At 38.8% G+C, this 26,959-nt stretch overlaps 1 protein-coding gene across 1 annotated transcript in view; it reads left to right on the top strand.

Moving 5' to 3' along the window:
* The window catches only part of LOC134211375 (protein LSM14 homolog car-1), a 47,473-nt gene extending 20,514 nt beyond the window's left edge, over nt 1-26,959 (top strand). The window contains exons 3-9 of the mRNA XM_062688174.1: nt 8,820-9,164; nt 11,412-11,743; nt 11,837-11,959; nt 17,742-17,873; nt 18,408-18,643; nt 19,918-20,153; nt 20,309-26,959. Of these exons, the coding sequence (XP_062544158.1) occupies nt 8,820-9,164; nt 11,412-11,743; nt 11,837-11,959; nt 17,742-17,873; nt 18,408-18,643; nt 19,918-20,153; nt 20,309-20,316 (1,412 nt within the window). The 3' untranslated portion in view covers nt 20,317-26,959. The remainder of the gene's footprint in view (nt 1-8,819; nt 9,165-11,411; nt 11,744-11,836; nt 11,960-17,741; nt 17,874-18,407; nt 18,644-19,917; nt 20,154-20,308) is intronic.

Raw genomic sequence — 26,959 nt, 5'->3', positions numbered from 1 at the left:
TTTTTTGTCCTTTCTACGATTCGACTTATTTACCACCTTAGCTGTTCTGAGTAAATCATTCTCGTTTTGTACATCACTCCCATCCAAGTTGGACCATTCTCCAAGAATCGCCTTGGTGTTATACACGTAGCGCGAGTTTCCTTTCGGGACGCCTGTGCTGAATGCTGTCTCAACTGCCAAATGATGGCTTCCGATACTGAAGTCCAGTACTTTCCATTTGAGGTCCATATACATAGCTGGTGAACAAAAGGTCACGTCGATTGCTGTCGCTTTCTGGTTTAACTGCACTGGAATAAAGGTATGTGATCCGTCATTTAGAAGAAGAAGATTCTCACCATTGATCAACTGCATTAAAATTTCCCCTCTTTTGTCGGTTATTTCGTTGCCCCAACCGGAGTGGTGGGCATTCAAATCTCCTCCGATAACGATCCTTCGGAAGGATCGAAGTGAGACGAATATATTTGAAATATCGTCTTCAAACGTCGCATTTGGAATCGATGGGCTTACGTATAACGACACCAGAACAATGTCGATAGTAGCTACTCTCAATGCCACGACTTGTGTAAAGTCAGATACTGTGGGTAGTTGAATTTTAAAATAGTTGAAGCAGTCTTTAAGCAGTATGGCTACTCCTCCGTAGTTATCATACCGAGAATGATTCAGTTGATGGTAACCTGATATCCGATACTTAATACTGTTTTCCAGCGCATCTTGCGTCCACGTTTCAGATAACAGAGCTACGTCATAGTCAGCTGCTGTTAATACTCTTTGTAGTTCACTCTTGTTACTGTGTAGGCTTTGAACATTACATTGTATGATCTTCAGTTCGTTATTTGCTCGATCGAAGGTGATCAAATGATTGTTCTAGATAGATCGAAGCACTGCTTCGAAATATCTTTAAATTTCTCCTCTACGTCGGCAGGTAGTCCCTGATCCATAAACATTGAATAGAACCTTATCACCTGTTCTTGGAACCGTAGGTTTACTTGTTCGGTAGTCTTTTCAGATAGGGGAAAGTGGGGTAAGATGGCCATATGGGGCAAGACAGCCAACGTTAATTATGCCTTAAGTGAGCATTATATTCACATTATTATTACAAGGGATGGTTTATAATAATTCAAAAGGGCTATACAACTGAAAAATGCACTTTGACAACCTCACTTGTTCTTGTAATATCGATTTGAGGATGGTTTAGTTGAAATTCGAATTTTCTTATAATTTTCTAGTTACATAATTTAACAATTGAAGCCTAAATTACTCATTTTTCAGGACAAATTGATATTTACCGGAGCTTTTATATAACTATAGCCTATATACAATAATAATTTGAGGAGATTAACAGTAATTAGGTTCGATAGGATATAAATCTTTGGATATACGTAGGTTTGGGGCGGTATTGCCAACTGTATAGGAACAAGGTCATCTCCAGGATTAAGAGTCGCCTAACCCTTAAATGCATTAAAAAAATGATCAAAATAGTTTCTGCGTGAATCAGAGATGATTTAAAACAAAGGATATGGTTTTAACAGTAGAAGTTAGTTTTAGGCAAATTCTGATATTGTCGTAGTACCAGTTGTCAAGAAATCAACATGAAAAACGACATTTTTAAACGAAGCATCATTTGAACATAATCCACAGAAGTGCAAGAAATGTGTCCCCTATTCTAAATAAATTTAGCACACTTTTGATATAGTTTTTGGTCCATGCTCGTCTTGCCCCGAGGGGGTGGTCATATTGCCCCACATGGTAAATATAGGCATCATAACAGCAGCTTTTTTAAAACCAGTTTATAAGATACTGAAACGTTATTAATCAGTGTTTATTGATACTTATGTCAAAGACGGGTCATCATAAAGGTGTTTTATGGACAAATCAGCAGAATTTGAAGGAGTGTCACTATTTTACAAGGGTTACCGCTTAGCATGGCCATCTTGCCCCACTTTCCCCTACTTCCTTCATCATCTTGGCGACATCCTCATCCGTTGTTTTATGTGGATTGTTTAGACCAACACCGTTTCTTGATGCTGCTCCTGTTTGGGACCCGGACTCTTTTGTTGAATCCTCCGCTTCTGAATCTCCGTTTGATTTCGGTCGTTTGATTCCTTTCTTTTTGTTCTTCTCGTTGGCTTGTTTTGGTTTCCAAAGCTTTACCGCCGGTTTGATGGATTCACGCGGAATGTTCGACTTTTGCCATTGCTTCCTCAGATTGTCAGCATTCGCCTCCACGGTTTCCGCAAGACTTGGGAACTCTTGTATGTTCGACAGAAGCTTAAATGGGTTCTGGCTGAACATAGGCACCTGATCGCGCGCTTCGATGTAGGTAAGATTTCTCTTAGCTCTCAGCTCGTTGATGTTTTGTTGTCTCTTCCTTTCTGGGCAAACACCTTCCGTTGCCGTATGCTTCGCTGATTTACAGTTAGCGCATTTCACCGGATTATCGCAACTCTCGTAGTCCTCCTCATCATCATGTTGCTCGCTGCATTTGTTACAACGACGCGCTCCTCTGCAGTTCGTTGTTCTGTGTCCGAATCGCAAACACTTTTCACAGAGGTCCACTTTCCTTACAAATGTCAGCACTTTCGCCGGGCAGTCAAACAGCTTGACACGATCCGGCAGTTGATTCGAGCGGAATGTAACACTGACTCGGGCCAATGGAATCCTTTCATTGTTGGCAAACCGATGTAATCGGCTCACCCGGAGAATCGGAAATTCGGAATCAAGTCCACTTTTTATGTCGTCCTCCGACAAGTCAACTGGTACCCCAGCAATTACACCGGTCATCGATACCAAATGGCTTGGTACATAAGCCTTGTAGGTGACGTTCTGCGAGTTAACCTTCTCTACTAGTAGGTTGGCTTTGAGGAAATTGTTGATAATCACCATCACTTTGAAGCGTCCGACGTACTTCATATCTATGATATGACCGCGAATTCCGTCGATTTTCCGAAGCATGGCACCGACTGAGAATTTGTTGATATTTCCATTTTTCCCACGCAGTTCTACATAGACCCTGTATGGAGCTGCGTCTGTGAGATTGTAGGTGATGTTTTCCCACTGCTGGTTGCCCGCATGGCTGAAGTTACTCCTATTCGTGACGTCTAATTGCGAGGAGAACCTAGCGGCTCCTTCGGAACCAGATGGTTCCTGCATTTTGCACTTAACCTCACTTCTACACTTTTTTCTTTCTTCCCCTATAACAAAATGGCTGCCTTATAGCAGCGGCGTCCTTTCGCCAAATCAATTTCTATTTTCACTACTTCCCCGTAATAATTTTCACTGCACTATTAGCTTCCTCTTATTTTCTTTAACGATTTAACACTTTCTAAATTTTTCCGTTTTCTTTTCCCGTTATTTAACACAACCGATTCTCAAGACAAGATCAAAATCAACCGATGCACAGCAATAGCCAACGAAGAATGGCAGATGATCCACACATGCAAAATAATGCGTGTATGATGCATGACAAAGCGTTCTCGGCTGAAAGTTCCGTGTTGAATCAACATGTGGTGTCGGTGGGTCGGTTCAGTATCGTAGAGAAAAGCATAACGCGCCCCCATCGCAGCATTTGGTTACCTCACATAACATGCCGCCTATAAAAAAACCATGCGTATTTTCCGTTTATGTATCTAATAGTCAAGTTTGCTTAATAATTGAAATATATGTTTGGATTAGAAAGACAAGAAATCTATCGAGAGTTTGAATGTTGGGGATAACATTGCCACATGTGCAGTGCACAGGTTGCACATGCGGACGCGACGCCTCTGATCGTTGGGTAATAATCGATTCAAAATTAATCGATTATCACAACGATGAATCGATTAATCGAAGTAATCGATTAATTTGCGACATCTCTAGAAGCAAATAAAGCCTACATGGGAAATTATAAGCAGAGCTCTTGTTAATAAATAGAAAAAAATATAATTTGTTGGTGGCAATATAGTTGCCACTGCCTTATAAAGGGTTAAGTGGCGTCAACGGTTAGATATGGATGTATTTTATGGATGTATTTATAAAATGATATCTACTTTTCAAACTATAATAAATTGAAAACATGTCATGGAAAATTCTAATCCATTTTCCTCATTCGAGCTCATTGCGACATTGGCCCTCATAAAACAAATGGGCCGAAATGTCAGTTGAGGGGGTTAGGAGCAGAGGGGTGTAAGTAACATTTTGGTCAAAATTAAGTTTACTACAGCAAAAAGTGATTTGATTCTTGAGATTTGCGACAATATGTTGATATAGTTTGTATGATGGTTATACAAAATGTGAAAATTTTTGAACTTTCATACAATTCGTATGAAGTGACAATATATTGAAAAACTTTGTACTCATTTTTCTCAAAACGAACTTTTTGTTACACCCCTTTGCGTGTTACCCCCTCAGTTAAAACACGTGCATACTTGAATACAACATGATTCAACTGCCGTCATACGCATATTTGTCCCATGTTTTCTGGGATTCCCTATATACATGAGACAGTTATGCATATAACGGCAGTCAAGTTCATGTATGAAACAGAATTAAATCGTTGAAACTAGACAAAATTTGAAATTTTCTTCTGGAATCGCCCTCTAATCCTTTTGGATAAGCTGAAATAGTGGAAAATAGTGGACTCCATTAAGTTTTTATCCTTTGATTCACGATCTCCCAGAGTTTGTTGATGATATGACCATTCCGATAGGTTTTTACTCTGAAAGCACTGTTTACCGATTTTCGCGGTATGTTGTACAATGTCGTTAAATTGCTCAACCTTCCGGGATTCGCTTAGTCCTGAATCACTCATGCAGTCTTGCCTCCGTTGTGTACGACAAGCGAGCTTTTTAGGTAGTGTTGTACGACGGTTCACCGTCTCGCAGAATAACACCTTAGTATATTGCCTCTACATGAATCGACCCATAATTTCTCAATTACATGAATTAAACCAAGGCCATATCGGGAAAACTGTCACATTTATGGCGAATTTGCGACAATATCGACAGTATCCAATCATTTTCCAATCGCTTTCTGTACAGGAGATATTCCGTCGCTTTCAATAATGTCGAACAGGGTTCGCATTTTTCACTCACCCACGCGACAACATATGTCTCAATCATCCATTTTATCCGGATAAGTTACAGAGTGATAAACTCTTGTTCAGGGATTGAACCCTAAAGAGAAATAACAAGTCTCTCACCTATCATCTCTGTATACATATACGATATGTAGCATACCGCGAGAGACTTTTTTCGCAAGCTGTCTTGATAGAGAACAGATTCGGAAGGCTATACCCCATGATAAATTTCTTTTAGAACGCTCCAAATACGGGGAGCACTGGCTCTGATGATGCATTTCAACTTGTTCTACACTCCAAATACTCTAAACGTTGTTTCCACCTGAAAAAAAAGTACGGTGTCAATCCCTTGCACTAGCTATTCTTGGGACCTACTGTGATGGCCTATCGTCAATCACGTGGACATAGATCACGCAGCCTATCAAATTTGCAATCATTACGTTCAGCGAGGTTCAGCGAACGGTATCGGCCAGATTATCATCCACGATTGCTTCACGTTGAGCAAGTCAGCGTTCATCATACGGGCACTTCGAAGTCATTCATACTCCAAGCCATCGTGAGCTAAAAGGCCTGAACGGAGGTTAAAAACGCGCATACAGATAGGTACCGAGAACGAACCCTTTCTTCATGCAGGAAGGCTTTGTTTGCAGGACTGATTTCGGCTACGGGCACGGGCGGACTGATTTCGGCTACGGGCGTTCAGATCACCATTAAGACGGTGTGGAGGAGCAAGGTGCACGAGCGGGCGTGGATGCGTCGCTCATCTCCGATGCGCACTTGGTGGAGCGAGAATTGGAGATCGGCATCGGCGTGGCTATACGAGCGGATTCACGCATCGAACGGAACAGGGAGGCTCGATCGACGTATGTAGTGCACCACAAAAGTGTTGCGTGTTGGTGCGGGACGACTGTCGAGTCGTCACATCAAAACAACAAGTCACAAATCGGCATTTCGCAATAGCAGATTTAGAGTGAATGGAAATATGGGCCCGTGAGTAAACAATGTTTACATTAGACATGCAATGCTAGGAGCTTCGAATAGGAATGAAGAATAGGCAATGTGAAAGATAATAAAAAAGCAAGATGATGATTAAAAAAAAGACAAACCTTAGGTCGCACTAACTGGATACTAAACACCTAGCATTAGGCAACGGAAGGACATTTACACAACTCCCAGTGGACCAGTGGAGAATTTTCCGCTTTACGAAAAGTTTTCTCCTTACTAGGGTGGGGATCGAACCCACATTCCACAGCACGCAAATGCCATGAAGCCATGGTTTGGGCTTTGATTGTCTTCCAATCAAGCTAGTCGGTACTCACAAACTTCGAACACCATGTTAAAAAGTTAAAAACGGGTGTCCTACGAAAGGCGGAATACGAAAGGCAGAATGTACGAAAGGCGGAACGATACAAAAGGCAGAAACACGAAAGACGGAATCACAAAAGGCATAATCACGAAAGGCAGAATTGCATTAGGCTGTTTTAACTTACATTTTGAGCCAACAGATCAAATAGCCTGATTCTCCTTTCGCTATAAAAAGATATACTTTGGCCGTTGATCGGCCAGATGCATGTTTTCTTGAAGTTTAGTGGGGAAACCTGCCGTACTCCGTAGCTCAGCAATAAGGCATTTGTACGAAGCATACCATGCTGAAGGTGACTGAAATCGAATCTCTATACGGTTTGTTTTTGGGTTGCAAATTTTCTCGTCTCGTCGAGATTTCAATAGATAGAAAGGGGCTACCCCGTTTTGATATTAAGCCGTTTGGCATAATAGTCGTTTCGCATAATGGTCGTTTGGCATAACGCAATGAAAATTATCTTATTTTCAATAATCATATTCTTTACGCAACTTAAAGCTGAATGAAGAAGGAAAGATGCATGCTTTGAAAGAAGGCATCAACAACTCTTTTGCATTATCCCGAGCATTTCGCATTATCGCCTCAAATAAAAGAAGGCATCATCAACTCTGTGGCATAATCATAAGCAATCGCGTAATTTTAAAGAAGGAATGATCTCCCCTTTTGCATTGCTCATTATTTGCATTATCCCGAGCTGTTGCGTAATTTAAAAGAAAGAATATTCGCGTGCTTTTAAAGAAAGGCCACATCACGAGTTTCGCCTTATCTACAGTGATTACAGTGATTTGAAAATGTGATACAAACGAAAATTCAATAACATAGAATTACTTAAGAAAATTATTTTGAGCTTTTTAGTGGAATGTCTTCACTTCACTTCATAAGACGAGTTTGTACAATCCCATTTAATTCCACAACTTAATTGTATCTTGACAGATACGTATTTCGACCTCAACAGTAAGGTCGTCTTCAGTGTCTCGTACTTGACAAGACGATGGGATTGTACAAACTCGTCTTATGACAATAGAATTACTTTTACTTTTACTTTTTGGGGAATTATACGTTCTGAGAAATGGTGGTTCTGATTATAATGTTCGGTGAATAAGTGTGCGTGTTTTGTATATAATGCGAAACATTTTTAAACTGCAGGTTACGGTTCGTAAGTAAATTGATGAATATATTTTATTATTTTTTCAGCATATACTGTTATTGACAAACGCTCTATATTGTCGAATAGAGCTCCCTATTATTCACCTTACCCACTAACACAAATTTTCCTTCCCGAGACATCTATGAAGGTAGTATGGGTTCCCTGCATCTTCACTAGTAGATGTTGAACTAACATTCCCTCCCTTCCTCCCGTGATTGTAAGGACGTAGCCAGGTATACAACTGCTACTGTATAGGAAAAGGTACTAATCCCAAGTACCAATTTGCGACAATATACAGTAGATTGCTCAATTGAGCATTGTATAGCCACCCACGATTTGTACAATCACATATGTTATGCTATGCTAATTATATGTTCTGAAAAATGGTCTTCTCGGAATTAGTAAATATATTCTGGGAAAAAGATTCAAATAAAATACATTTTTTGACAGTTTTCTGGGAAATTGAATAGAACCTAAATCCTGACTTACGAATTAGCCTGTCTTGGTACAGTGATCACCACGTTACTATCCAAGCCGTTCCTGGGTGGACGTTAGGCAGAATAACAGCGATTTCAACAATGCTTGTTCTCTAATATGGCCCTCTGCTAATCTTCAGTTTCTATTCATTTCACACTTGCCGCTCGCTTGCGGTGTCAATCGAATCTGTATCTGTAATCTGTAATTAGCTATTAATGAAGATGGAATTTCTAACAAATCAAAACAATCCAATCCAATTCCAGAAGAAGCAAGTTATGAATTAATGGGCAGTGCAGGTATTTAATGTTGTGGTTATTATTTGAGAATCGTGCTAATCTACGGCATAAATATTGATACTCTCATTAGGAGCACGACCATATACCACCAGTGTGGATAGTTGCTCTTGCTCATATACAATTTCAAAAAATGTATGAACAATAGTGAACCTTTGCCGCTTATTTACACTGACCTTGCTAGGTTTGACATGACTATTAGGTTTGTTAACCTTTTAGAGATTAGTTGAACAAATACCCTCGTTTGAAATTTGCAAATCGACTGCAATCCTAAGATTATATCATAATTGGGCGATACATGATTACTCTAATTGCTTTCGTTCATAATGTTTAGATAAGAACATGTAATGCAACGTCTACCAACGAATCTCTGGATTAACAAATATAATGTTCGTGCAGCGCATAATGAATAATAGTCTTTAAAACTGCAAATAAAGTGAAGCTTATGCATTTGACTAACATAATCCATTTCTTTCTGTTCAATTCCAGTAAAATCCTACGGAACGGAGGATCGCGAAACGCAATTTCCGATTGCCCCTCAGAATCAATGCTACGATTATATCCTCTTCCGCGGGTCCGACATCAAGGACATCCGCGTTATCAACAACAACCCGGTGCCGAACGATCCGGCCATAATGCAGATGCAACTGCCACCGCAGCAACCGCTTCCGCCGATGCAGAGCAAACTCGGCCAGCCCGGTTTTCAGCCGCAGCAGGGCTTCATGATGCCTCCCATTGGGCCCGGCGGACCCGGGCCGATGGGTGGTCCACCACCCGGTCATCAACCGATCGGTCAGCCATACTCGTCGTTCGGCGGATTGAACAATCTCGGAGGTATGCTTTCAAACGATTTGGTTAGTAAGAGTCCATTCCCTCCCGGTGGGCCGGTCAATCAAATACCAGGGCAGCAGCAACAGCAGACGCAATCGGGTAGCGGTAGCGCCGTTACTGGCTCCACTGTTGGTAGTGGATCCGCCAAAGCTCCGGGCTCCGAAATGGCTAACCTGCTGAGCGCGGATCAACCGCTTCAGCAGCCAGCACCACCGGGGCCTGTGGGATCTTCGTCCTCGTCCGTCATCCTCGGAAATGAGCTCAAAGATCAAGGTGGGGATCTAAGCGATGAAAATGGACTTTTCTTCATTTTTATCAGTCGATCATATTGGGTTTTGTAATTTTCTCATTTGTTGCTATTTGTATTGTTTTTGAACATGTATAATAGTGTTACTTTCTTTGTTTGAATTACATAGTTTCATAAACCTTCTTCTACATTCGATGATGATCATCCTGTTTGGCTTTTATCTGCAGAAATTATAACTAGCCTTAGTGATCGAATGCTTTCCTTTGCTTTTTTCTTGTTGCCCTTTTGCAAGTGAAAAATTGAAAAGAGTCCAGTTAACGACCATTTGGCATACTTTGAAAAAGAAAAGCAATTGCTTGGTTACATAAAACTTTTCACTAAAATGGGAATTTACGGCTATGACAGGCTTTGTTCTAATAGTAACCATAGGGGTTTTCTGGGAACAATTACGATCAAATTTATTTTGCCAATTGATTATTTGCATATCATAGAATGTGGTGATCGGGTTTCGAAATGTTTGATCTGCAAAACTAGAATAAAACTTGCCAAATCCGTAATATTCCCTATGCTGACTACACGAAGTATTCAAACTATTATTATGCCCAATGGCCATTCAAAAACAATAATTATTTATTTTGAAATAATGTCAAGAAACAAGGCGCTATGTATTGTTTATACTGGGGTCGCTTTTTATGCGATCAGATTTTATCAATTTCTCGGTCTACCTCAATTTCCACAGCTATCAAAATACTTCCTGATTTTTCTTTGAGTTTTTGTGTTTTTTTCGTGTGATCAATTAAATGTTTTAATAAATACAAAGGCCAGAAAAAACAAAAACCGCGTAAAAAGCGTCCCCAGGGTACAAACGACCCATGCCAAATTATCTATTGTCCTATAGGATCAATAAACAATTTTTACGATAAACAAAAAAAAAAACAAAAAACTAATGCATGACTTGAATCATGTATGTCAATGAGCCTGGAGGTTGTTTCTTTTTCTTGGTTTATACAACAATAATTCCAATTTTTAATTTATATTAATAGTAAACAAAATAAACCATCAATGTATTTCACAAAATAAATTCTCTTTCGGATATTTGTTCTTCAATTGTACTTATATTGAAATTGCATCCTACGACTGCAACGAAGGTTTGCCATACGCTTACTGTCTTTGCCTAGGAATAATGTTTTACTATACATGAACATGTTCTGTAGCCGTGATTCGAACTAAGCTACGACCTGCATGGCTTTAAAAAGGGTTCACTATATAAATTATGTATTTAATGTACATTATCAGTCATTTGTGTTACATAACTAAAAAAAAGTTTATAAATGAAACCTTCCTAGTTAACTGTAGCACAACGAAAATGTAGTCTTTCAAAAACTAATAAAACAAATCCTGTTGATATTATGTAGGTGTTGATTGCATGTGTATTGAAAATAAGAACATTAGAGCATATTACACTGGGGTCGCTTTTTACGCGCAATATGGAATTTACACTGATGTTCTCCCGAGGTTTTTTTTCATTGATTTTTTTAATGCACGGGTATAAGTAAAACCCGATTTCCGATGAACTCTTATTCGAATTTTGCGGTTTTTTTGAGCGGTGTTAATTTAAATGTTTCGTATCCCCCGCGTAAAAACCGACTTCAGTGTATTTAGATAAAGGCCCAATCATACAATAATTGATAATTATTATCTTTCATTTTATCTATCTACTAAAGCATTTTCAATCATCTCTATTGAATATTTGCCATCATCCATCATTCCGTTGTATTTTTTTATATGTAGTTGTATCAGCTACGTTACCATGAATAATTATTCATTTATCTTCTAGCAATCATATTTATTGCTTTGCTGCCTGCTTGCTACTCACAACGTATTGTATTTGAGTTTGATCTTTAGTACCCGCCATTCCTTCCGAATTACTTAAATCACATTATCTTTCAATCTTTTTCAAACAAACTGAGACAAACATGTAATGTAATAAAAATCGCTTTTAGATTTGATTAGCGGTGGGGCTGGTGGTGCTGGAGGTGGCGCTGGAACCAGTGGATCTCGCTCGACGACGCCGAGCAATTTGCTGTCCCGCAAAAGCCCAACCGTGGATATGGGTGTGCAGACGAACCAGCAACAGCAGGGAGCGGGCCAGCAGCAGCAAAACAATCGTGACGGCAACCGCAGCGGAGGCGATGGTGGTAACTTGGATCGTGGAAACATGCCGATGCGCAACCGGAACAATAGCCAGCGCAGCCAAGGTGGTGGACAGCAGCAACAACGCGAGAGACGCGACTCCGGAAAGGTCGATGGTCAAATGAAGGATAACTATAACAAGGTAAACAAAACATTTCAACATTAGGCCTAAGCGACTCGATTATTTTTTACTCTGAAAGTATCTGAAAAAAATATATATTTTTCATTATTTTAGAACATGCAGAGACAAGGAAATGGTAATCTGAATCGTGGCTGGCATAACAATCGTGGCAATAACCAGAATATGGGCAATAACATGCGTGGTGGTCGTCCTCGCGGACGCGGAGGTCTGCCGCAGGTAATGTATCTTATTTTTTATATTGGCTGACAGGATTTGCATGAAGTAATTATATTAGTAGATCTAGGAATACGAATAAAATTAAAATATTGTTCTCTTTAAGAGCCCTTTTTCGCTACCAATTGTCATCTTAATCTGTTAATCATCTGCATTGTTAAGCTTCTTGAAATTTGGAGAGATCACTTAAAAATAATTAATCTCATCGTTAGTTGCCTAAGTATTTGTTACATTAGCGTAAGATTGCATCATTGCTTCCGAGTTCGTAAAAAAATTGTGAAGCTGCTGGCTTCAAACATAATTTGAAGTTAAAGAAAGCAGAATATTGTCATCCACCAATGTCGTACATATTCAGACGTACAGAATGTTAGCTTACGGTACGGTAGACGGTACGGTCCCGCAGATCGATCACGATCAATGGCCAACCAACGGGAAGTCAAGTATCTGGGAGTGGTGACAAAAAGCTCAAGTTCGACTAACATATTAACTATATCGCCGAAAAAATGATCGCTCTTCCAAAGCGCTGTACTTTCTGCTGGATCGCCGGTCAAAGCTACACGTCAGAAACAAATAACTGGTGGTCGGGTGCATCATCCGGCCTATACTAACCTATGCATCTGCGGCGGTCTGGGGCAACTACGTAAAATCTTCATAGTTTCCTGTGAGACGTCAGCAAATCCGCTCATCGAAACACTTAAGGGGTCGTACACTTATTACGTAAGCAATTTTTCTGGGTTTTTCGACCCCCCCCCCTCTTCCCATGTAACATTTTTTTCATACAAATGAATTTTTATTTATATGGAGCGTAAGATATCGCCCGCCCCCCCCCCCCCTCCCCCCCTTAGTGCTTGCGAAATATGTGTACGGCCCCTAACCCCTGTGATATTATTAGCTTTAAGACAATTATAGATCTATGGTTTTTTTGTACTCTTTTTCTAATTGTAGGTATTGAAATCCTGTTTTATGTCTCTGAAATTAAATTGAAATACTCTCAGTTGAAAGGCATGTCAAATCTCTGAACTACAAAAGTAAATATTGTAATAGTACCGTTGAATTAGGGACATAATGATAAAACCGTTGATAAACTTGATTGATTACATATGACACTCAGCAGTGTCCAGTGGATAATTTTCAAGTTTCTCCATACTGGGTGGACTTCAAACTCGTGTTCCATAGTACCGGAATGAGTTCAAACAATTGAAATCCCGGGTTTATTTCCGTGGAAATTCTGGAGAATATATCAGGAAAATAAAAAAAAACTGCCCGTGCAACTTAGTGAAGATCCTTTAGTTACGTATCGCTAAAACTACCCATTTTCAACCCTCCTTCCCCCTATGTCTCACTTTTTGTGCGAAACATTTGGATTATCACACTCTACCTCATCCTCCCTCCTCTAAGCGCTACGTAATTCATAGATGTTCGCTAAACTCTAAACTCTTTTGTGGAATTTCCGAGGAAATTTTGAAGGATTTCCCGAGGAAAACGTTTCAATCAAACTACAATTTAAACAGGGAAGGGCTGTTTGACCGAATGCCATTCGGCCAGAAGCCATTTGGCCGAAGGCCACAAAGGCCGAAATTGTCATATAGCCAAAAATAAATAGGCTGAAAATGTCGTTTGGCTGAAATGGTCGTTTGGCAGAAAAGGCCATTTAGCCGAAATGGTCATACGACCGGAAGTATCGTTTGGCAAAACTGGTAATTTTGACGAAAAAGTTGTTTGGCCGAAGATGCCGTTTGGCTAAAATGGTATACCGTGACCTGCCCTAATTCCGCGCATCGCCTAATACCGTGGTTTTCATAAAAAATCAGAACCTGGCTATCATGGACATCACATTATTTGGTGAAATGTTCAAACATAATATGTTTGAACATTTCACCAAATAATACGATGTCCATGATAGCCAGGTTCTGATTTTTGATAAAAACCACGGTATTAGGCGATGCGCGGAATTAGGGCAGGTCACGGTATACCCCATTCGATTTTTTCAACACGTTTGAAACATGTACACCTGTGTTCAGAATAATAGTAGCGGAAGTTGTTTTTCATACAAAATGGTCAACTTTTTGACCAACTATAACTTTGTACCCCGATGATTGATTGAGCAGAAATTGTGGCAGTGTTGAAATTTACACCATTTTTTTCGAATGATGCGTTAAAAATTACGCACTAGGTCAAATTGTTCAAAATAATAGCAGTTTTTGTTTTGGAAATATCAGGAACAAGGACGGAAATCTTCGTTTTACTACCAGTTGCATCGATGCTCAGTAGGCAGCTTCGTCATTGATTCGTGTTTGTTTTGATCAGACGCACGGCGATGCAGGCACGAACATCTCGCAGCATGCTGTCAAACTTCCATACCAAATTTACCGCCCGATCTTCAATAGCCGATTGATAATCGAGCGTAAAAAATGAATATCTACCGGGGCTGAAATGAATATTTTGAATTGCGGTTAATTTGCCCCACTAAATGTTGATTATTTTACTTTATATACTAAACAGATGCATATATTTGGGCGTATTCTACGAGTGGAGTGACGTGAGATTGCTCGAATGACGTGAGAAAAGTCGTATAGCCCCATTTGAATAACATGGTCACCTCACGTGAGAATTGCTAAAAGCGACTCACCTCACGTCACTCGACTCGTAGAATAAGCCCAATTTTATGAATCTGACTTCTAAGTGTTGAATCCATGCACCGCAGTATGAAATGATATTCATATTTTGAGATTTCAAATTGAATATCATTTCGCCAAGCTGAAGATTCATTTTGACACCGCACAAAACAACGCTGACACCGAGAGTCGACGCTTGCTGCTGTTCGTGCAAACACCGTCCTATCCATTCGCACATTCAAATTCGGGAAGGACTAGCAACGCCGTCCTATCCAATCGCACATTCAAATTCGGGAAGGACAACAACTAGCAACTGATTGTGTGTTGGATGTCAGCTGTTTGAGTTTAGTTGAAATTACCTTTTCTGTCCCTGAACAGGAAAATAATTGTTTGGAATGTTATCAATTTGAATTCAGGTGCTGCGAGACATTATTCAGTTATATTATTGTTCATTATATTATTCGAAAAAATTGTAAACAATTGGGGAATTTGACATTTCTCGCTTAACTTTTCAAAAGGACCTAAGTAACATTTTTTTCATGAATTAATTTGAATAGCACAATCAAAAGCTTTCATGTTTTTCTGTTGATTGCGCTATTCAAATTAATTCATGAAAAAAATGTTACTTAGGTCCTTTTGAAAAGTTACGCGAGATTTGAATTGGCCAAAATATCAAAAATAAAAACTGCTATTATTTTGAACAATTGAACCTAGTGCGTAATTTTTAAACACGCCATTCGAAAACGATGTCGATTTTCGGTCAAATTATCTGTTTGGCAGATTTTTTTTGCCAAATGACCTGTTAGGTCAAATGATTTCTGCAAAATTAACAATTTGACCTATGTCCGTTTCGGCTTTATGTGGGTATCGGTCACATAATTTTCGACCCAATAACCACTCGATCAAATTAAATTCTGCTAGATAACTTTCGGCTTAACGTGTTATTCGGCCATTTAAACAAATGGCTTCCCGCCGAAAGTTGTTTGGCCGAATGTGTCAGAAAAGTCAGAGTCATTTGGCCGTTCGGACGAACTGGTCATTGGACCCCGAAAAAGTCGTTTGACTGAATAGTTTGGTTGTTTAGCCAAAAGAGCTATTTGGCTGAAAATGTAATTTGGTCTAAATGGATATTCTTCTTCTTCTTACTGGCATTACATCCCTCAATGGGACATTGCCGCCTCGCAGCTTAGTGTTCATTTTAGTGCTTCTACAGTTGTTAACTGCGAAGTTTCTAAGCCAAGGTACCTTTTTTGCATTTGAATGTTCCCTGGAGAGATCCGCTACTACTTCCTCACTACGAGAGCCATTGCAGGTGATCAGCTTAGAACCTCTGTGTATCCGAAGGGATGTATGCAGAGCATTAACCGTCGCCGATATTTTGCAAGGAAGAATAGATTGTGACACTCTTCTGCGACAAATAAACATCAACGCACAACCCCGACAACTGCGGAGTAACCTAATGCTAAGACATTTTTTTCGTCGCACAAACTATGGACTGCGTAGTGCTCTCTATGATTTGCAGCGTGTTTTCAATAGAGTGGCGTCGGTGTTTGATTTCCACTTGACGCGAGATGTCCTCCGCCGGTTCTTCACATCATTTTTCACCGACCAGAATAATTGACGCACATATACTATTGTGATTGTCTTGTATTTTAAGCTCTTGACAATGTTTTTAATGTAGTGATGTGATATTGTATTAACCATCATTGGGGGCTGAATCAAGTCTGTTGATGTAATAAATATATAATAATAATATAAAATGAGGTTAAAACGATGATATTTTTATGCCCAGGAGATCGAGACAATTTTTAATAAAAAAATTGCCTAGACCGGCACCGGGAATCGAACTCAGCCACCCTCAGCATGGTCTTGCTTTGAAGCCGCACGTTTTACCGTTTAGCTAAGGAGGGCCCCTAAATGTACAAACGGTCGATAATATCGTTCGGCTTTGACCTGAAAAGTTCGGTTGAATAGGCCATTCGGCCGAAATGTTTTTTTTTTTTTGTTGCAAGGGACATTTGGCCGAATGAATTGACATTTTCGGCCATATTTGGGCTTATTCTACGAGTCGTGTGACGTGAGGTGAGTCGATTTTAGCAATTCTCACGTGAGGTGACCCGTTCATACTACAGAAGAACAAAAATTATATTCGTTCCGGCCTTATTCGGTCGAATAAAATACCAAAAAACTTCCCGCTAAAATTCTAAACAGTTTTCCGCGAAAAAGTAAAAATTCTGAAGAATGTTGGCGGAATGGTGGAACTTAGAAGAATTTCTTTAGGATATTCTTTAGATTTTTCCGTTTGAATTCAAAGATCTCTAGTCGTTTGTCTCTTTCTGTACTCCACAAACTTGCACTAATAAAAATCCACACATTTTTATTGGCAAAAATCTAAAGAAATTTACAAATCAAATAAATGTTATGTGTGCGTTGGTTAATCCGCTTTAGGATAATCCACAAAAAAGTTATTAGTTAATAAGGGTTATGTGTGTTTCCACATATACACCATGGGAATCCACATAGCCATTATGTGGGAAATGCTATATTCAAAATTTATGTGTGCCACACATAAGTAAGTAATATGATTGGATTTTTTTCAGTGTATAATCGTGGTATTAAGATTCCTTAATCATCTGTTCAAGAAAATGTATTTACAATAACCATTCGATAACTATAAGCAAAACTTCTTTTCAGGAGAATGGGACTACTTACAAAATGAGTAAAATTAGATGCATAAAAAGAATAAGTTTTACACATTTTCTCAGTTTTTATGCATAAAAGGATCATTTGTGAATAAATGATAGTTATAATTCTGCATATTTATTCCTTTGTGTGTGTAGTCCCATTCTCCCACAAAAGAGCGTACTTTGAAGTCATAATTGAATACTTTATAGTCAAAAGAGCATATTTTAAAGTCTTTTGTGTGTAAACTTTTTTAGCAGTGTAGGGTGATTGACAACCGCCGAGGGGTTTCCCAATGCATTATGATCAGGTTTACATGAAAATTGAAGACTACACCACTTAATCTCCTCGCAGTCTAATTTTTGTTTTGTTGACGAACAACGATCTTTTATTAACAATACATAATTCATAAAGCCATTAAAATCAATTAGCTTAACGCTAATTTAGCTATCGTAACTTTAATACCATTTCTTTTTTCGAAATTCCAGGGAATCAACCGTGCAAAGAATCTGCTTAAGTTCGAAAACGACTACGATTTCGAACAAGCCAACAGCAAGTTCGAGGAACTGCGATCTCAGCTGTCCAAACTTAAGGTGGGCGATGAAGCAAAGCCAGAGCAGGTATCCTTTTTTGTTTTCTTAATATTTTCTTTTGCAACAACATAATCAAATACACTTCGTCACATATTCCTGCCACTTATGATACTCTTGTATGAATTTTAATATGTTAGAGTGGCTGTAATGGAACGAATAACGAGATTTTCAAAGTGGTTTGGTTTCTAAACATCCAAATCGAAGTAGATGAGTATGATGCTCATTATATCAGGAGCCATCTTTAACCTTGACATTATTTTTCCTTTTGCTTTTTATATTTTAACCCAAAAAAACTGCGCTCATGAAGTTTAACTGTTGTAGTATGTATAATTGCATTAAGGTACTGCAATTTTCATTGGTTGAAAGAGTAAGCAACATCAAACCAAAATTCGGCCCTCTTATAAAATCTCCAGATTTGGAGACTTCTAAAATCTTGCTTATTCGTTTCAATCCTTTGTATGTGATTACACACACCACAAAAAGCTGATAACCAATTCAGATATTTTGTACACTTCTATTATACACTATTTCTCTTCCACGTTGTACAAAAAAAATCAACAGGTAAACACCGAACAGTTAGACAAGCAGAAAGATGATTCCGGCAACGAAACTGGCGCCGGAGAGCACGAACAGGAAGATGAGGATCTCGTGTGCTATGACAAGGCTAAGTCATTCTTCGACAACATCTCATGCGAGGCGATTGAGCGGGCCAAGGGCAAGCAACAACGCACAGACTGGCGGCAGGAGCGCAAGCTGAACACCGAAACGTTCGGTGTCGGATCCACCCGACGTGGCGGGTGAGTAATTCTGTTTTCTATTAACGAACTAAAACTGCCCAAGCTGGAACTGTTATGAATTTATGGACAGTAAATTGGGGTTTCAAAATTAAAAAAAATAGAATCAATATAAACCCCTTACCACACTTTAATTGCGTCCTTGGATCGAAACCCTTCATTTGAAAGGAATGAAAGCTTTTTTTTAGAAAAGCTCGTTTGCTTCGTTGCAAGAGTATTGGAAGCATCCTTCTACGTATCACGGAAGCCTTCTTCCAACCAGCTCGGAAGCCTACTTTCTAGAAGCTCTGAAGCCTTCTTTCAAGAGGTTCGGAAGATCACGAGACTAATAATTTATATAATTATATTATTTATAGTAATAAATACAAAAAAAGGTTCGGAAGCCTTCTTCCAAAAGGCTTGGAAATCTCCGTTCAAGAGGCTTGGTAGACCTTTAAAGAGGCCTGGAAGCGCATCCTTTCAAAAAACTTGGAATGCTCCTTTCAAGAGGTTCAGAAGTCTACTTTCAAGTGGTTCTGTAGTCTCCCTTTAAGAAGCCCGGAATTCTTCTTGGAAGTGTACTTTCAAAAGGCTCAGAGGCGTCATTCCAATATGCTCGGAAGCCTTCTTTTAAGTGGTTAGAAAACCGCCTTTCAAGAGGCTCGGACGCCTGTCTTTTTTAAGTGGCTCGGAAGCCTCCCTTCTAAAGGCCTCTTTTTGGGAGGCTTGGAGGCCGCTTTTCAAAAGCCGCGGAAGCTTACTTTAAAGAGGTTAGGAAGACTCCTTTCAAGAGTTTCAGATGCCTCCACTAAGGGCCAATTTCTTCACCTTCGCTTAACTCTTAAGCGGTGCTTACCCATACGTTTAAACCTGGTTTGGCGCCTAAGCGGAGGTGAAGAAATTGGCCATAATAGTCATACAAGTCCTGTATGAAGCCTGTTGTGGAATTGATGATGATGATCTCATCATCAAGATCTCTGTAACATCCCTGTCTCGTAGGAGCATATCTGGCCAGCCCCGAAGCGTTGCGCGTATTCACGGCAGGCTTGGGCATACGGGGTGGCAAGGTCAACATCGAGGCGCTAAATCTGCTTTTCCTGTACTCAGGGAACGTTGTGCTGGAGGCTGGACAACAATCGTATCTTAAATGTATTATATTCGAATTAAAAAAGAATTGCTTAAGTATTCACTTCATTCAAACGAATAATATGAACTGAATTAGACACCACTTTTAGATGATTGGAATTGGGGTGTTTTATGATATGTTGTTTCATTATCAAACATTTCTCTTCTCACAGTTACAACCGACGCGGCGGTTATTATAACCGTGGTCCGCACAACTACCGTAACAACCACCAATACCGTGGCGGTAACAACTACCGGGGACGCAGTAATAACCGCCCCAATCAACCTAACGGTCTTCCTCACAACACCAGTCGCCTCAATACTAACCAGCAGCAGCAACAACAAGCGCAACAGCAACAAGCATCTCAGCAACAGCAGCAGCAACCAGCTGTTATAGAGGTTGCAGCAGGTAAGATGATATAGCTTCCGATTAAATTATAGTCAGTTTGTACGAAATAAAACTATGTTACTAATGAGCTTTGAGTGCACTTAAGAATAATTAAAATACCTACGGCAAATGTCAGCTGCTTATTCAATCTATGTTTTCCCTTGTTTATTTCCCAGGCAAATAATGCTACAAAACAACAAAGGATGTACTTTTACTTTTAAAAAGCTGACCAGAGTTCCGTAGAAGCTTATCACCAAAAACAAAAAGACCAAGCAGTAAAAGAAAATTGAGAACATGATGGGGTCCTGCTGCGGCAAAGCTGTACTTCCCGGAAGCACAATTTGCAGCCTCTTGAACTCGGAAGCTTTTGAAATCGATGTATCGTTAATTACCACAGTTGGAAGGAAGTTGTAAAAATGAGGCAAATTGTGAATCGTAATGGACTCGAGAGAAGGCGTATGGAATTGCTCACATAGGGTTAGATATATATACCGTAATGCTGCTCGCAGCACCGCTCGCTGCGGCAGCAAAGGAGAGTGTGCGAATCTAGAAGAGAAGCTATTAGCATTTATCAAGACAAAGGACCATCACCAATAGTCGTTGTTTCCGACGGCGCGTTTCAGGGAAAACAAACAAAAATGAGGACAACGTCGAACGTTTGTCCCCACCCCCAAACCGCCACTTTCCCATACTGAACGAAGCCAAATGGTAACGAACGATTTGTTTGCGTGTGAAGAAGAATAGAGAATGCAACTATGATAGCTGATATGGAACTATTTGTGGAATCAAAGTGGAATCGCCTTCTTTCCCTTCGATTCAGTCTAACCGCCACGTGCGAATAAGTTTGCTCGCGTACAGATGAGAGTAATTTTTCTATTGCTGGCAACAGAAAATGCGTGTCATCATCATCGAGCCCGAGGAAGATATGGATGCTCTTCCGAAATATAAAGACAAACAAATGGACCACCAAGAAGAAGTGCTCCGAGACAGGACGAAGGGGAATAGCAGCCGCAATTGTGTAGTGGAGAGATGTACAGTTCAAGAAGCAGAAGTCATCACAGGTGAATCAAATGAATTTTAGGTGAATTTAGAATCATGGAATACTCTCCGGAGGTGAGCGTGACAGCAGGACTTCCATCAGAAACAAATGTGCGGAAAGATAGGAGAATAGGAACTTTGTAGAATTTTGATGTCACGAGCGAGGAAGTGAAAGGGCAACTTAATTGCGTTAAGAATGAACATAATGATTAAGCTAATATTGAAAAGCTGAGCGAAATTCTCTCCTTGAGCAAATGAGGAGAACCAAAAGTGTGAAGAGAAATGACAAACGTTGAAGCAAGGAGCAAAATTTAGGATTAACTTAAAGAAACATCGACGGATGTCACCGTGGTAGAAGCAGAATCGTTCCAGGAAATGAGATGAGGGATGAAGTAGATAATTTCAACGAGAGGGGCCCGAGAGCAAATACCGCCGGACTTTTCCCGAGGAAATCGAAGATTACAATTTATATTATTCATGCCAATATAGTAGTAGCGTTACTGAATTGAATATTCAAACGGTGTGTGATAGAGTACTTACGAAGGCGCAAGGTGTGGAAATATTTCTTTATTGTTTACCAATTTCCTCACTACACTGCTTATTTCCTTATTATCATTTTCTCTTTTAATTTATAGTTTCTTTTTAACCTAACCAAAAATGCATGCATTTTCCTTCAAGCGAGGAAACCCTGGTGCGGTTGAGAATAGTTATCTTTTGTTTCCTACGACTTGTTAAACAAATTGGTTTAGTTTGAGTTAAGTGGGTTCTAGTTTTGGCGATATTTTGGGTTTCCGGCGGGCGTGATTCCGGGGCTCTCTCTCGGCAAGCAACTCGCAAACGATAGAATGTTATTTCAACAGGTATACCCGTAATCTCGCATAGCATTTCGTTGGAGAAGAAGATTGTAAGGCAGATTTTTTTTTGCTGGAGAAAGGAGTTTGAGAAGGTAGTGCAGAATTGAGAGAAATATGTAATAATTATGATTATGATAATAATATTGAATAATTATAAATATTATACGATGAAAAAGGAAGTGAAGTTTGATGGTGTAATCATTTCTCGGAAGAGCGTAATACTATTGAATGGGTTTAGCGTGTCTTTGATGGCGGTTGCTGTTTTGTGACTTATGGTAATATGTGATTGAGATGTTTTTTTTTTACATTGGAAGATAAATGTGATCGGACATATTTTCTCGTGATGTATTTTATAGGAGCGTTACTACAGAAAGTGTTCTGGATAGAGTTCAAATAGGTACAAAAAAAGCGAGGTGAGTAGTGAGCAAGGTTGATCGATCAGGCCTCCAGGATTTATTGGTAAACAAAATATCAAAATAATAATGTTTGTTCCGGCCATATTTGCGTATTCTCCGTAGATGTGGTGTGGGTCGGGTGGAATGGACGCTGCAGACGCCACTATGAATAAACCAAATAAAATGAACTACAAAAAAAGAATCCTGATCGATTAGTTTTTTGATTCACTATGACAAATTGATTCAATTTTCAAATGATCTCACGCTTTAGTTAATAATGACAGTATGTTGCGATTAGAAACATGAACGCAAAACAGGGAGTGTTCCTGGTCAAAGTATGTACATAAGTGCCAGAGAACGACGATGAACGCATATTTTTCCATTCTTTGCAGTTACACTCCTGTCTTTAATACTCGGCGCGAGTTTTTTTTAATCCAATAAAACAAGGTTTGTTTATTATTTTTCAATTTTAACAGTTACGCTTCAATATTTGTTTAAATTTCTCCAAAAATGGTAAAGTTGTTGTTTTTAATCAAAATTGATATCACACTTGCTTTAATAAATCAAAACAGTTACCATCTTCAAATCAGTCTAAAACCAATCCCTACACAAAACACATACATGAACAAAATTAGCTAAATCCTAAATATCTGAGAGTAAAAATCAGATGCAAAAGAAACAAATCGAGCATCGACTTAAAATGAATATAATTAGGGAATATCCAGTCGATCAATAAAACTTTATATTAACACTATTAGTTTATAAAAAAAACTACTCGGACTCGTTTTTTTACACTATATATTATATGATAGCAAGAAACTGTGAAACTTGTATCGGGAATGAACGCATAACTAAACGATGGCTAAAATTTTCGGATCGCCGCGGGCGCCTAACCAACCTGCACATGGACGCGATGGCCGGAATGATTCAATGAACTAAATGGGAACGATAAAAACGCTAAGGATCCAGTAAATGGAAGAAGATGGCTAAAAAAGAGTAACGACGAGTAGTGTTTTCTATTATTAATATTATTATTTGACGAGAGAAGAGAGACGAAGGGAAACGACGGGATCCGACCGATCGGAGATACCTATTGACTATATATATAAGAATTTGTATGAAGCCAGAAGAGGAGCTTAGAGAGAGGGAGTGAGGAGACAGTGTAGCAATGGGAAAGGGAGAAATCATTTAAACTAGCACGAAAGTGGATTATAGAGAGTGCTAACCGCTTGAAATGGAGAAAAAGACGAGAGTACAACAAGATAATGAAGTCCACAAATAGGCAAGCGCGTGCAACGGCAAGGGAATCGTATCCGAGCAGGAACACTATTTTAACAATAATCCCGTGCAGCGTACACTCAGAATACACCAAGTCAGTCCATAAATACACCACCTTAGTAAAAACGTAAAATTGACGGTCAAACGGAACCGATAACAGCACTAACACAATAGACATACATAGAACCGTGATGTAATGATGTACAATATAAAGCTGATATTAAAATGTAAGGACAAAGTGAGGTGACCTGGACGAAGTGTTTTCGGAAAGAACCGAATCAGTTTACTAAACCAACCTAACAAACCCAAGCCAAAATTGGTCCAATACAAGTGCGCGCACAGTGAAGTTAAAGCAGATATTGCTGTTAAAATCAGAACGCTAGAGATAGAAAGATTGTAGCAAAAATAACAACAACTTTATATATTTCGGGTCAGCTGGGATGAAAGTGTAGTCTGAATTCTGTTTGCAATTGAATATGATGAATTGCGTGGGTAGCTATGAAATTCTAATTTTCTTCTAGGGTAGGACAGGGCAAGATGAGCACCCGAGGATAGATATTAATGCCTTCAAACCAAGCATTCCTTTTTACGCAATACAATACTTTAGCACTGCAACCTTTTTTATCATACATTCATTAACAGCTAGAATAGGGAAACATGATTCTAAAGGAGAAAGCAAATAGGTGGTCAGTTTTACGTGGAAAACACTCTCACAACACGAGGGCACTTTTCTTGAAAAATATATTTTCTTTAATTGGACACCAATACATCACAAGAATGCTTATGTATTCATATTGTTCATCTATGTTCAAAAAAAGGTTTGCTTATAGTTATTACAATTTGAATTCAAAAATTTTATAAATCAACTTGGTTGATACTCACAAAATATTTTACACTTCTCATTGTTTATTTTTTGGAATCAACCTTTGCGATCATTTATATTTTTATAAAAATTCTGTGCAAGTTTTTTTTAATTGTAGTACCAAGTTGTTTATTATTGAAGCATGAGAGGTGTCTATCTTGTTCTTGTCTATCTCTATGAGCTTAATTTTTTATGTTTCAACAACAATTTAAGCATCCGTTTTTGTAACTTAGTGATAGGGTTTATACCTATTTCTTTTTCTATACTTTTTTTTCTTCAAATTTACATCCTTCATATTCATTATTTCCCTAAAGAAGTGATACTTTGCTTATCTATCTTTGCATAGTATGTGAATCAATAATGTTTGTGTTTTTCACTTTCTACACAGCGAATACTTTTTTAAAAGTTGTTCTATCTTTGTCTAACTTATTCTAGGTGCATTTTTTGTATTGTTGCCGATAATCATATAGGGGAACTATTCCGTTTCTCATCTTACTAAACATATATTCAGCTCATCGCAAAACAAACAAAAAATACAGTACCAATCTCGTCGCTTCTTTTTGCTAACATGCACGCCCACTGCTGAAAAAATCACAAAAATAAGAAACAAATCAAATTCCTATCCATTGCTTTCTTTTGATGGAATAAGCATGGGAGCTATGAGATGAAATTCCGAACAGTTCCCCTATACGTTTGTCACTCCCAAGTCAAGTCCATAGTTCATATATCATTATTGTTGAGCGCAAACAAAAACGACTGAAACCCTTAAACCCGTTTTTTACTCTTACAAACGTGTTGGAAAATTATTTGAATTTATAAAATTGACTTAAACGTCTTGCATGGATAGTGGATAAGCAAGTTTATCACGAGGAACTCCATTGATTTTCAATAACATAGTAAACGGGCGTCTTGGATACTAAAAGAGTGTGTATAAAATCCGACGGGTAGGGGTAAGTCGGGCAAGATGGCCATCCTAAGCGGTAATCCTTGTAAAATAGTGAAACTCCTTCGAATTCTGCTGATTTGTCCATGAAACACCTTTATGATTACCTGCCTTTGACATAAGTATCAATTAACACTGATTAATGACGTTTCAGTATCTTATAAACTGGTTTTAAAAAAGGTGTTTTTATGATGCCTTATCATATGGGGCGATATGGCCACAACCTCTGGGCAAGGCGAGCGAGGACCAAGAATTATATCAAAAGTATGCTAAATTTATTTAGAACGGGTGACACATTTCTTGCACTTCTAGGAATTATATTTAAATGATGTTTCGCTTGAAAATGTCGTAATTCATGTTGATTTGTTGACCACTGGCTGTACGACAATATCTAAATTTGCCTAAAGCTAATTTTTACGATTAAAACCATATCCGTTGTTTAAATCATCTCTGTTTCAGGCAAAAATTATTTTAATGATTTTTTAAATGGATTTAAGGGTTAGACGATTCTTAATCCTGGAGATGACCTTGTTCCTTTACTTACTTTTTACACAGATGGCAATACCGCCCCAAGTCGACATATATCCAAAGATGTATATCCTATCGATCATAATTACTGTGAATCTCCTCAAATTATAAGTGTAGATAGGCTATAGTTATATAAAAGCCTTGGTAAATATCAATTTGTGCTGAAAAATAGTAATTTTGGCTTCAAACTTGCTGTCTTGCCCCATATGGCGATCTTGCCCCACTTTTCCCTACGTACACGCTCACAGGCAGCATCATTAGGTCAGCGTATCACGCAGAAAACATCTTGTTTTCCATTCGATATCAGAGGAGCAGCTGTGCAGTGCTTAAAGGTCTCAAGCAAGTGTCCCGGACGAACCGAGTAAAATATGAATCGTGAAGTCAATAATAGATTCTGATGTGACACGTGATACCATTGTTCAATACGCTGCAAAAATCGATTCTATAGGTATGTCCTGCGTGTCCAAACGTCTTGACTAAACTAATCAATCATTTTCTATATAAAAAGTTATCATAGGCTACCCATTAAAAAAAACCAATGCTTAGACCATCGGTAGCAGAAAAATCTGAAATTCAATTGAATGTTCAACATATGAAATCATATACAAAACTATGAAAGCCATGCCAAGCTACAGCAGATTATCCTCAATAACCCACAAGCATCGGAATAGCTCCTACCCAACTTTGCTTGATGGGTGACTGAATAGGAAATGGCAACCACAAAAATTTTATCATATGGACAGTATGTGCAAACAGAAAACAAAAGAAAATAAGGCAACAGCAAAGAAAACAATGAAAATATCAAACATTATAACTTTATGGCCGAAAAAAAGAAAAAGAAGATTGAAAAAAGAACAGAACACAATTGAAAAGAAATACAACAAATAAGAGTTAAAAAAATATATGAACTCTACCCTTCAAAAAACTAA

The sequence above is a fragment of the Armigeres subalbatus genome, chromosome 2 (assembly GCF_024139115.2).
Source record: "Armigeres subalbatus isolate Guangzhou_Male chromosome 2, GZ_Asu_2, whole genome shotgun sequence".
Classification (NCBI taxonomy): domain Eukaryota; kingdom Metazoa; phylum Arthropoda; class Insecta; order Diptera; family Culicidae; genus Armigeres; species Armigeres subalbatus.
This window is presented reverse-complemented; position numbering and strand designations above follow the sequence as displayed.